Source organism: Chinchilla lanigera, unplaced genomic scaffold, assembly GCF_000276665.1.
Source record: "Chinchilla lanigera isolate Chin_1 unplaced genomic scaffold, ChiLan1.0 scaffold00164, whole genome shotgun sequence".
NCBI lineage: Eukaryota > Metazoa > Chordata > Mammalia > Rodentia > Chinchillidae > Chinchilla > Chinchilla lanigera.
In genome coordinates, this window is record NW_004955565.1 from 2,017,151 (window position 1) to 2,029,507 (window position 12,357).

The 12,357-nt window shown below is 42.9% G+C and overlaps 1 protein-coding gene across 1 annotated transcript in view; it reads right to left on the reverse strand.

Annotated features, from left to right (window-relative positions):
- Atp6ap2 (ATPase, H+ transporting, lysosomal accessory protein 2) overlaps positions 1-12,357 on the reverse strand; it is a 23,768-nt gene that overhangs the window by 10,997 nt on the left and 414 nt on the right. The window contains exons 2-4 of the mRNA XM_005413271.2: positions 7,228-7,358; positions 5,362-5,493; positions 244-339 (exon numbers count right to left, since the gene is read on the reverse strand). Of these exons, the coding sequence (XP_005413328.1) occupies positions 244-339; positions 5,362-5,493; positions 7,228-7,358 (359 nt within the window). The remainder of the gene's footprint in view (positions 1-243; positions 340-5,361; positions 5,494-7,227; positions 7,359-12,357) is intronic.

Genomic DNA, 12,357 nt, shown 5'->3' on the forward strand with positions numbered 1-12,357 from the left:
TTTGTCTGTAATTTGGTAAGCCCCCCCATTATTATGTCATCCTTCTTTTACTCTTTAAAATAATAAAAAAAAAGAAATGGGAAACACTTGTCATATAGAACTGTGACCCAAAATAACCTTTTTCTCTTTATAACTTAAAACATAGAGGGCTGACAGCATTTTTCATAAAATTAGTTTTAAATTTTCATTAAATAATGAAAGCTTAAATTTTTAAAGCATCTTAGTAACTTTTTTATCACTTACTTCCTCACTGGGAGCCAACTGCAAAACTACAGGAGTTTCTTCAGAAAATAAGGAGTGAATGGAATTTGCAACGCTGTCGAGACTAAAAGGAACTGCCTGAAATTTAAGAGGAAGACCACAGTTATTTCCTGAACCAAGTGGGAAGAAAGAAGAAATGAAACAAAGGCACCAGCACTTTAAATGGAAATTGAGAAGACCGAAATCATTTCCAAACACAGACCCCCTTTGAGCAGCTGGAAGATTAAACAGCCCCCTAGTGGGCCGAGCCTGTATCTCGCAATATGCCTAAAGGGGAAATAACTTGCAGACATGAAAGACAGGACACTACTTTGCATAAGCCATTTTCTGGTGGTCATTCATGTATTTTAAGCAGTAACACATTTGGTTTCAATATTGATTAAACACACCACAAGGAATGTGCATTCCACTATAAAGTCCTGTACAGTAGTAAAGAAAACGTTTGAGGAATCTGAGGTAGTGAATTGAAAGAGAAATAGGCCTCAGTTTTCATTTCAAAAGTTTAAAAATATTTAGTAAGAATTAGGGTTTCTCTTCGGATAGACCAGACTCTTAGATGAGGTGTAAAGTACACTCCAAGAATTGTACATCTTAGGAATACGTGATGGTATTATTAGACCAAAATATCACTGATTGTGGTAAGACCTACTTTCTTACTTGCATTTTTATTAAAGCATAATGTACAATGCAGTGCACAAATTCTTAGGTAACAGCTCAACCAATGTTTTACAAATGGGTGCTCTCACAAAACCCAAGCTGCCAAAGACACAGAGCACCATCAGTACCCACAAACACCCCTCCCGCCCTCAAAGGTAACCAAAATTCTGGTTTCTCCCCTCTGTAAGTTTGTTTTGCTCCAGATTATTTAAAAAATAAATTACTGTAGTCTTTCCCTCAAAAGTTATTTTGTTCCTCATATTACTGTTTTAAAACAAGCAGTGCAGCAGTATTGTTTTAATGGAGATTTTTAAAGTGATTTCTTCCCTTTACTATTTAAAGGTTGGTGTTTATACGTAGCAAATTAATACTGATGTGGTACAGGCAGAAATCAATGTGATTATATAAATCTCACTGATGAAATCTCAGCATCAACATTAAGCTTATTTATTTTGTGATTTTGTGAAATGAAATCAATTTTTTTTTAGTCAAGGTGCATATTAACTCTTCCCCAAATTCTCTTCAAATGAATTAATGAGTAACTCTGGGGACGAGTGCTCAAGCTTGCAAAAGCACAGTCACCAGCCTCCCCTCACACGGTGCTTCCTTTGGGCGGCCACACAGTTGGCCTCCTCAAGCTTAAGAGAGAATTCAGCGGCAATGGACACAAACCCCCAGCCTCATTTCCCCCAGCGAAATGGCACTCAGGTCAGGAAAGCTGAAGACCAAGGGAAGTCTGCAGCCATTCCCATGGAAATCACATCATTAACTACAGAAATGCTTGGGGTGAAAATAATCTGTCTTTAGATCTTCACTGTTCCCCTCCTTCCATTTTACTCACATTTACTCTGAAATTCTTCCGATTTCTTCAGCACAATTGTGGACAACCTAAATTGTCTTAACATCCATTTAAGGAGATAAATTTCTCTTTTCTTACCATTTCAGCTGTACCCCACATTTTTTGTTTGTTTGAGACAAGAACTCACTGTGTATTCCAGGCTGGCTTTGAACTCACTATGTAGGCCAGGCTGGCCTCAAACTTGTAGTGATCCTCTTGCTTTAGTCTCCTGAGCGCTGGGATAATTTTTTAAATACAAGATACACTTGTTATTCAGTTCTAAATAATTTGGAGCCAGACACGGTGGTTCATGCCTATAATCCTGGCGCTCTAGGAGGCTGAGGCAGAAAGATCACAAGTTCAAACAGAGACCCTGTCTCAAAATAAAATATTTTTTAAAGGGCTGGGGATATTGAAAAAATATAAAAGGAAATTCTCACAATAATTTACTCTCCAAGCCATTAATTATCGAGAAGTACATCTATTCTAGCTATCTTTTTCCTGTTGACTTTTTCTTTCTTGTTGACTTTCTAAAATAAATCCTCAGTATACATGGCATCCATGCATATATACATATGGCTTAAGGAGAAAAACAGTTCTTTAAAACATTTCCCTGAAAAATGTCTGTCTTTCCCCTCCTTTCCCATTCCTCTGAGGCACTTACTTTGACATGCTTTGTTTTCCTTTGTTGTAACTACTACCTCTAAGTAAGAGGCTTCTACGACTAATCTTGACTTCTCAGGCTTAGGCACTGCTGTCCATTAGAGAAAACCAGGACTTAGTTCCTGCCCCATGCTGTGCAATGCATGCACTACACAGTTCCATCCCCTGCCCTCCCAGTAGTTACCTCCCAGCTCTTCCTGGTTGGTACCATTTCGTTTTATGATTAGAAATATCAGTTGCAGCCCAGCCTTGTATGATACAATCACTGTACTGCTTTTCTTCATCCACAATGGCAATGATGAGAAATCTGCTTTCTCTTTTCATTCCTTGGTACTGACAATGTCTTTTCTCTCTGATAGCTTTTAAGATTTTCCATTTCCTTGACGATTCCTTTATTTCATTCTATCTAGGTGTTGATTTGGCTTTAGCATACCTGAGTATTCAATATGCTTTAAATCTTAGGAGTCAGTTATTTTGTCTGTTTTTAGCATTTTCAAATCCTTATTTTTATTTTTAACTGACAGTTAACAACTGTATATACCTATGGGGTATCTAAAATATGTTTATACCATGGAATGATTATATCAAACTTATTAATAAGCCTGTTGCCTCACTTATTTTTTTGTGGTGGAAACATTTTAAATATTTTTTAGCAATTTAAAAATAAAGTGTGTTACTATTATTTAGTATAGTCATTTTGTGCACTAGATCACTAAAGCATGACCCAGCAATCTCACTTCTGGGTATATATCCGAAGAACCCAAGTCAGCATGCCAAAGGGGTATCCATCCATGTTCACTGTAGTGCTATTCACATCAGCTAAGCTATGAAAGCAGCTTCGGTGTCCAAGACCAGCAAAATGGAGAAGGAAAATGGCCAGGGTGAACCTGCACAGGAGTGCTTGCCTACCACGCAAGAGCCTCTGGGCTCAATCCCCAGCACCCTAAAAAGGGTGGGCAGAATCCTATCATTTATAACAGACTGGCTAAACCGGGAGAACATTATGCTCAGTGAAGAAAGCCAGGCACCGAAGGGCACATACTGCATGATCTCAGGTCTATGTGGAATCTGAAACAGTTGCACTCATAGAAGTAGAGAGAAAAATGGCGGTTCCCAGAGGCTGGTGGGGTAGGGGTAGAAGGAAAAAGGGGAGAAGTCGATCCAAAGACTTTTATTGTTCGTTTGTTTTTTGAGACAGGTTCTTGCTATGTAGCCTAGGATGGCCTCAAACTTATGGCAATACTCCTGCCTCAGAATCCCAAATGCTGGGATTACAGGTGTGTGCCAGAAAGCCTTGCTCTATCCAAATACATTTTTAAGGTATCACTTTTGTAATTATTTTTAGATTGAAATGCACTGTGGTCAGAGAAGGTAGTGTATATGATACCAAATTCTATTGTTTGTTTAGATTTGTCTTGTGGGCTAGGGACAGCGGCACAGCGCCTGTCTGGCAAGTACAAGGTCTTGAGTTCGATCCCCTGTATAAAAAAAAGCAACTCCTAGATTTGCCTTGTGACCTACCACGCAGTCATTCTGGGTAAGCATGCCATGTGTGCTTGGAAATAAATCTATAGTAGACTTCAGGAAGAACTGAAAAAAATTCCCAAAAAGTCAGCATCATACAGGCCACAGTCTTATAATGCAATGACATTAGAAATTAAAAATTTAGAAATTATTAAAAAAGAACTCATATATTTGGAAATGAAATATCTCATGGGTTAAAGAAACCCAATCTAAATTATGAAATATTTACAAATCAACAAAAGTACCTCAGATCCAACAATGTCTTATAACGGCCTCAGAGTGGTTATTCCTTCCTTTAACTCTTTAACAATTTTAATGTACGTATTTTCAAATCTCTTTGAGACTGGTGTTATCTGTAGTTCCAGGCAGGCGGCATGTTGGTTGTACTCGCTTTCTCATGGCATTGTGTTTTCCTCTGCTGCTTTATGCGTCACTTTCAGTTTTTCGCCAGAGGAGCCCTGGCAGTGGAGGTGTCCCTACACAGTGGGTCATGTGAGTTTGGAGTGAACCTCTCTACACCCATAATTCTGAGTTCTCCAAGGAGACTCTTTGTGCCCCCAGTGAGGGCAGCAAGCCAGCTCCCCTGCAGCAGCCCTGGGGTGGCAGAGGTTTTGCTAGTCCTTGAGAGCAAGTGGACAGGCATTTATAGTCCCCAGCCTTCTGCAGGACCCACAACTGCAGCGTCAGCTCCTGCTCACCACAGTGGCCCCTGTGTTTCTAGTCCTGTCTGGCATCTGTGCACACCCCTTTTGTGCTCTCCAGTAGAGTTATTCTCACAAAAATGTTTTTATTGCCAGGTGTGGTGGTGCATGCCTATAATCCCAGCACTCAGAGGCTGAGGCAGGAGGATCCCCATGAGTTGGGGGCCAGCCTGGGCTGAGCGACACAGTGAGTCCTTGCCTCAGGAAAAAAAAAGTTTTTATGGCATGTCATCCACCACTTCTATAAGCTTGCAGCGCCAGTAAAGCCCCTCCCATACTGCCTGAAAGCCTGAGCAGGAGACAGCAGGCCAGCAAATGGCCTCTGATGTCAGAGGGAAAATGTGCAGGGAAAGAAACAAGAAAATGCCCAGAAAGATATAGTAGGAAACATCCTCAGCTGGTTCTTCTAATGACTTTACCCCTTAGAAGAGCCACCAACTCTTCGAGTGGGGTAATTTTTCTACTCTTATCCTATAAAGTATTCTCATTCACAGAGAGTGGCTAAGTTTAATAAATTTACAACTAGTGTGCATCCAAAAGAAGACATGAGAAGTGTAGCGAGAATGCGATTTATAATGTCAGCTGAAAAGAGAAAATTAGAAGCGCATCCCTTTCGGTTGGGCATGTAACTCAGCTAGCATTCATCAGGCTGTGGGTTCGATCCCCAACACTGACAAAAAAAGTCTATCTGTATTCTTTAAAATAAGAAATACTCACATTCTCCAAAGGATATGAGATGACATGGCCCGGAGGTAGAGCCAGTTTGTCAACTCCTTTTACCAACACCATAATGGTAGCCCTGGGACGATGGAATAAATTACCCACTGCAAGTCCTGGCCACGAAAGGTCCTGACGATAAAAAAAACGAAGATAAATTGTAATGTTGAAAAGCAAAGAACGGTGCTTAATTATCAACTCGGAAACCATCTCCCCAGTAACACCTAATAAGCAGTTAAGGGGTCTGGGGATGACACTGGCCAGGAAAACTCACAGGGACAGAGACATTGTACTTAAGGCGGTAGCTGCAATCTCATCAAAGATGCTGGCTTCTACCGTCTTCATTTTCTTAAAATCTTAAACATTTGAAACAAAATCTAATAGTAAGTCATCTCAAACTGCTGTGGAAAAAGTGCGGATGTATACAGAACATAGGCCCTTCTAAGATTCCAGGTTGCAGAGTATCCTCTTCTTCAGACAGCCAAGGAGATTTTCTTCCCCTCTATCGTTTCTTGTCCTCATGTGCAGCATCCCTTTCATCTTTCACATGGAATAGCGAGACCGCCATTCAAACATTCTCTTTACACTTAGCACTTTATAAATAAAATTCTTACTGAAAGTTAATGCATATTAGTTTACTTACAGCTATTTCTAAAGGTTATTTTTACAGCCACTTGTAGTCAAATTTAAGATTGTAGGACTGGGATTATAGATAGCTCAAGGGTACATTTGCCTAGCTGCATGAGACCTAAGGTTCCACACCCAGCTCTGCAAAAAATGGAACAAAACAAAAATAAAGGTTCAAAAGAACTAGGTACAAATTTCAACCCTAAATGTAAAGGTGCAGTCTTGTTCATTTTGTTGCCCAAAGAGACAGTAAGGAGTTCAGGGCTCCACCCTCAGGCCCAGCAGTCAAACAATTCCCAGGCAGAGCTTGGGAGCATGGAGGGGCTAGAACGCAAGTGCAAGTTGGTGACCCATGAGCTCTAGAGACTGCATCAAAATCACATTTATGCAGTGGGAGGAGATAATAAGAGTAGCCAAAGCAAGCGGCATCTCCTTCCTTCCAAGGCCTGAGCTTCAGATCTTTTGGACTGACTGGATCTAGGGCCCTGTGCTACAGTCACACAAGCAGCCAGTTACAACTGGTTACAGGTTTACTCTAGGAAGCCGAGGTCACAGGCTGCCAGCGATCCACTACCACTGAGCACATTATTTTTCTAACTGCAGACAGGATGCATAGACATTTTATCATTCTCAGCACATCTATCACCTGCACGGAAAAAATGCTATGTCCTATTAATAGCAGTATGCCTATATATATGTATATTTACTATGTATCAATTAAAAATTAAACTATTTTAAACATTTTTAAAACTTAAAATAGGACAGATGCATTGTTATATACAAAGAATTTGAATATATAGTTAACAGTTTACAATGATTTAGTTTCAGAAGATAAGCTTGAAGCAGTTATCCAAAATCTCCCCAACTGGAATCTGTAGCAGATATACCTATGTTTGTTTGTTGCTTTCTTGGGTTCTTATCAGAAATTAACAAATATACTTTTAGCCGGATGTGGTAGTGCATGCCTATAATCCCAGTACTTGGGAGGCTGAGGCAGGATTGCTGTGAGTTTGAGGCCAGCCTGCTACATAGCAAGACCCTTTCTCACACACACAAAAAAGAACAAAAAACAGAAGTAGCTCCAAACAAATGGGGGGGGGGAAGAATCAAGTTATATCATGTACAGGTACAAATTCTCTGTGATCATTATGTATATCTAAAATGTACCAATAAAATCTGGAGAAAAAAAGGACTGCCAAACATTTAAAAAAAAAAAAATATATATATATATATACATACTTCTTTAACAGAGAAGCCCATGGACAATGCAGCCACGTCTGGGATTCGCTCTCCTGGTATAGGCCAATTTCCATTTCGGAAGACAACAGACCCTGGTGACCTTAATATACTAAACTCATTCCCCACAACACCTGAGAAGAAAACAGATTATTAGTAAATGAATTATCAGCTTCGTAAGTCTTTTGTACTCACCTTGAAGATTATGATATATAATACATGTTTCCCCTTTCCCCACTGTCTTAGCGTACTGAATTATGATTGGACAAAATGCTGAATGCTAAACATCAATAGATGGAGGGCCCTTGGGATTGAACTCAAGGCCATGCACATAGGCACGCACACTACCACTGAGCTACTCTCCCAGCCCTACCAACAAGTTCTTTTTCAAAGTATCGTTCTAAGAATTTACGTTTATATATTCTGCTGAAATAGAGATGCAACTATGAAACAGGATTTTCCTAATGACCTAGAGGCCTTTTATAGATGACCCTTAACAAGAACGTGTGGCAATTTGGCAAGAATCAGAAATCAGTATTGTTTTTCCACAATTTAAAAAACAAACACCAAAAAAAAAAAAAAAACCCTGGTGCAAACTAGAACTGAAGAAACTTGGAATTTCTAAATTATTTCTTCCATCGACCCTCTCTACCAAATGCAAATTCATAAAGTTCCCAGTATTTCATCATAGGATTTTAGCAGATTAATGTATCTTAGGCTAGATCACATCTTTTCCTTACACCCCACAAGCACACCTAGTAAAATGAGGATCGTCAAACAGGTGTGTGTGTGTGTGTGTGTGTGTGTGTGTGTGCATTACACCAGCCAGACTATAAAATCATTCAGATTTCAGAAACAAAGTCCAGGAAATAGTATTTTCAGCTGACACATTGGAAGGATAAGAAAAGACATTCTGTAATGATGAAGTCAATTAGTCTAAGAGTATTATTATGTCTAGGATTAAATGGTGAAGGATAAAAATGAGCAGGGTATGGTCGTGCATGCTTGTAATCCCAGCAGAGAGGCTGAGGCAGAAGGGTCACCATGAGTTTGAGGCCAGCCTGAACTACACAGCCAGACTCTGTCTCAAAAAAACCAAAAAAGACAGACAGACGGACAGACAGATAGAACTCTTTTATAAGTCCTCTCAGGCTAAGGATAAGGTACTGGCTTTCCTTCACCCACTGGTATTAACCCAGTGATGTCTCACTTACCCAGGGATGAGTAGCTAATGGAAACAAATCTTGGCCATGCCTAGTATGGGAAAATGAGCCTGTAGTAAAGCATAGTGTCATTCCCTTGAACTAAGAAAGTACCATTTACAGGGCTCAGCACTGAAGTTGGAAGCAACAGTAACTGTTTTGCTGTTCCGGTACTGATAGTAAACAAAAAGGCCTCAGGATGGTGCTGATACAATGTGACAAACTGAGTTTCAATTTAGCACAGCCACTAGAGCAAGAGGTTCAAAACTGTTTCAGCAGAAGCAGATAAAAAAAAAAAGTCCACTGGAATGGGTGTCTGTAGCTGACAGACATCTCAGTTTACTAAGGCAGTGGTACTGCAAATTCTAAGGAAAACAGGCAATACAAGACCCATACTCTCCAAGTGCTGCACACTTTTAAGGAACTCCACCTGGAGCCGAAGATACTTTTGTTTCGCATGGCGTCCTTCTCCCCCGCACCCCCAGCAAAGCTATACTATGTAACTCCGTTGGCCTACGCTGTACTGTGTAACTCTCTGCCTGCAAGGCTTAGAGACCCTTAGTCCTGGGCTCCTGGGTGGAGATCACCTTGTTCAAACTTCCACTCGCTGCACATCGTTATCTCTGGGTCATCGGGCAGAAAGCTTCCTGTCCTCTACTTGAGCACTACCAGGGATGAGGGATGCCACCTCAGTTTACAAACACTGTTTGCCAGAAGTCAATCCCATTGTCCCAACATTCTACTGCTGTGAAAAGTTTTTCCTTGTACTGAACTGAAAGGGGCTTCCTAAGTCGCATCTCTCTAGGCTAGCTTGCCTCCACTCAGTCCCACCAAATGACCCACCTGGCATCAGAGAAGCAAGGAACTCCCCAAGCTAGCGGGTGCCTCCCCTCTCCCCACCACCAAGGTATGGGGATGCCTCCCTCTAGCCCACGGAAATCCCGGTTCAGCCTTTCAGGAACCTGCATTCACTTACCTATGAAATTATTCCTTCAATGCTTAAGCCACTGTTTGGCAACAGACAACACACCAGGAGACAGGTGATTTATGATGGTGAGCATAAAAAGCTGGCTCTGAGGTAAGTTCCATGAAGGCAGGAATTTCAGGGTTTTTTGTTTTGGTTTTTGAGACAGATCTCCCTGTGTGTAGTTCAGGCTTGCCTCAAACTCATGGCAGTCCTCCTGCCTCAGCCTCTCGAAGGCAGGAATTGCAGTGTCTTGTTCACATCCTATCCAAAGGGCTGAGATCGGTGCCTGACACACTGGTGCTCAGTAAATACATACTGAGTTAATGTGTGAGTGAAGTCACACCTCCAACTATCAATTTTCCCCTCTCAACGGGCTCTTTTACTTCAGCACAAAAACATGCTCAGGACTTGCCCATTCTACAGTTTAGACCACAGAGCCACACGTGGTGGCTCATGCCTATAATCTCAGCACATGGGAAGCTGAGGCAGGAGAATCGCTGCAAGTTTGAGGCCAGCCTGGGCTACATAGTGAGTTCAAGGTCAGCCTGAACTACATAGTGAGACCCTGTGTCAAAAAACCAAATATAAACAAAATAAAATTAAGACCACAAAAAGAAAACAACTCTTGTGGTCCTATCAGTTTCTACCAGCTACCAGCCCCTGTGTACCTTTAGAGGAAGAATCCTGCTGCAACCATCAAAAGCACACTGATGGCTCCCAGGTTTTTATTTCCAGCCTAGTTCTCCGTTAAACCTTAGACCTATGTGCTCAACAATCTGCTGACATTTTCTTTAAGTCCCACCAGCCCTTCAAACTCAACAGATTCGAAACCAGAGTCACCATCTTTCCATACACGTCCGCTGCATTCTCTATCTCCAAGGATGATGCCGCCTTCTATCCCACTGCTCTGGTCAGTCTTTAAATTGTTCTGCAGCGCCACAGCTAATTAACCAACTAAATCCTGTTCTTATCTCCTGAACCCCTAAGTCTCTCACTAAGTTTGCTAGGGCTGGTGGCTTTCCGGACGGTTACATACTCTATGATCCCACTTTCACCTTATTAAAATATAGATCTGCCTGGTCACCCCTCTGCTTAAACACCTTCACTCACTACACAAAGCCTTCCAGGAAAATCAAACCCTAAGACCTCAGGCAGCACACCAACCCTATTCCAGGGATCTCTCCAACTTAATCCCTGTACATTCTGGCCCCAACAAACTAGTTGCTCCTTTGCACTCTCGTGTCTGTGCGCTTCCCCATGCTGTTCAGTCTAAAACGCCTTTTCTTTCCACACCAACCTTTCACCTATTTGCTCTGTGAGACACCTCCCCGGGGGAAATATCCCTCAGCCCAAGTGTCCTCCCTTCAGGTACCAGGAATGGAACTCACGACCTTGCACTTACCAGGCAGGTGCTGTGCCGCTGAGCTAAATCCCCAGCCCACCAAGTGTCCTCTCTGAGAATGCCACCGTACCGCTCTGATCTATGAATGGTGAATGGAAGTAATCAATTAAAAAACTGGTCTCACTTTTGTCTTCTTGGCATCAGTGACCTCTTCTACAGGACAACTCTTCACATTCCATGTGTTCCCTCTTGGCCTTTCCTCTCCAGGCTAAATACATTAATTTTTCTTTTCAGACACTCCTCGGGGTATGGTATGCATAAGTCTCTCTCTAGTTCAGTAACACTGCTTTAAATAGAGAAGTCAGAGGGCTTAATGGTTTCTATGAAGTCACACTTAGTCACTGTGGAAAATAATAATTTAACTTCATCTGACAAGACCCAACAATGCAGAAGCTCAGGTTCTTGGTCTGTATGAACCAGATCATTCCGGTAAGGAAAGCATGTTCAATTCCTGGACAGAAACAATGATTTCATCTCAAACCCAAAAGCCAAACCTCACGGAATCAAAATAATGTCACTGAAGCACGGAATCTCAGATGTTCAGTTAAAACACATCATGAAAGGGAAGTTTTTCAATTCAAAAACTGGATAAAATAAAAAAGTCCAGGGTATCTAGCTAGATCAGAACGAACCATTCCAGAGCCAGCAACAGAAAGGAAAGAAAGAACCCTGAAACTCTGGATGCATGGAAACAAACACACCGGCACTTCCGGGACGGAGGAGAACTACAGATTTCAGGACCACCCCGGTCCACCTCTCTTGCAGAATGAATGCACCTCCCACAGCACAGGTCTGGCCTCCCACTGGTTTCAAACTGACGAACTGGGGGTGGGAGCACCCTTCCTTCCAAGTTGCTCTCAACGTGGCCTCCTGCCGCCTATGGTGTGCACCCTCAGTCTCAGTCCCCATCACTCCCACAGCCTCACCCCCGCCACCAGCAGCGTCCGCCTCGCGTGGAAAGAGCCCACTCGCGATCCGGCTTTCCTACTCACTACCCGGGTGGTGCTGGGCAATGGATTCAGGCTTGACCGCTACAGGAACACGAAGACGAGGCCCTGTGCAAAGCCTGCTGTAAAGCAAAACGCACTGTCACGTGACAGTGAGCGCCGACTCCCACCGCTCTGCTCAGCGCCAGGGAAGCCGGGTTCTCTCCGAAAGCCACCGCTCACTCGACATGTGACCCTCAGGACGTGACTCCTCCTAGTTTCTAAAGCCTTAAAACTGGGAACTGCGACCAACTATTGAAAGGTGCTTGCTATTCGTTCACCTAAAGAAATAATCACATAAAACGGCTCCTTCTCAGCTTTGGCGTCCCGAAACGAATTCGGAGATCTCACCCGCTGCCTGACGACCGTCGCCAGGAAGGAAGACACACGAACGCAAAGCGAAGCGAGCGAGCGCGCAAAGGCGGCTGCGGGCGGCGGCTCACGGGCAGCGGCGGCCCCGCAGTCGGTTGAGAAACGCATCCAGCCCGCCGCGGGCCTCCCGGGCCGGAAGAGGAGGCCGGGCGGACACGGGGAGCGCCGCGCCTCCCCCAAAGAGGCGGGGGCCGGCTCGGGAGA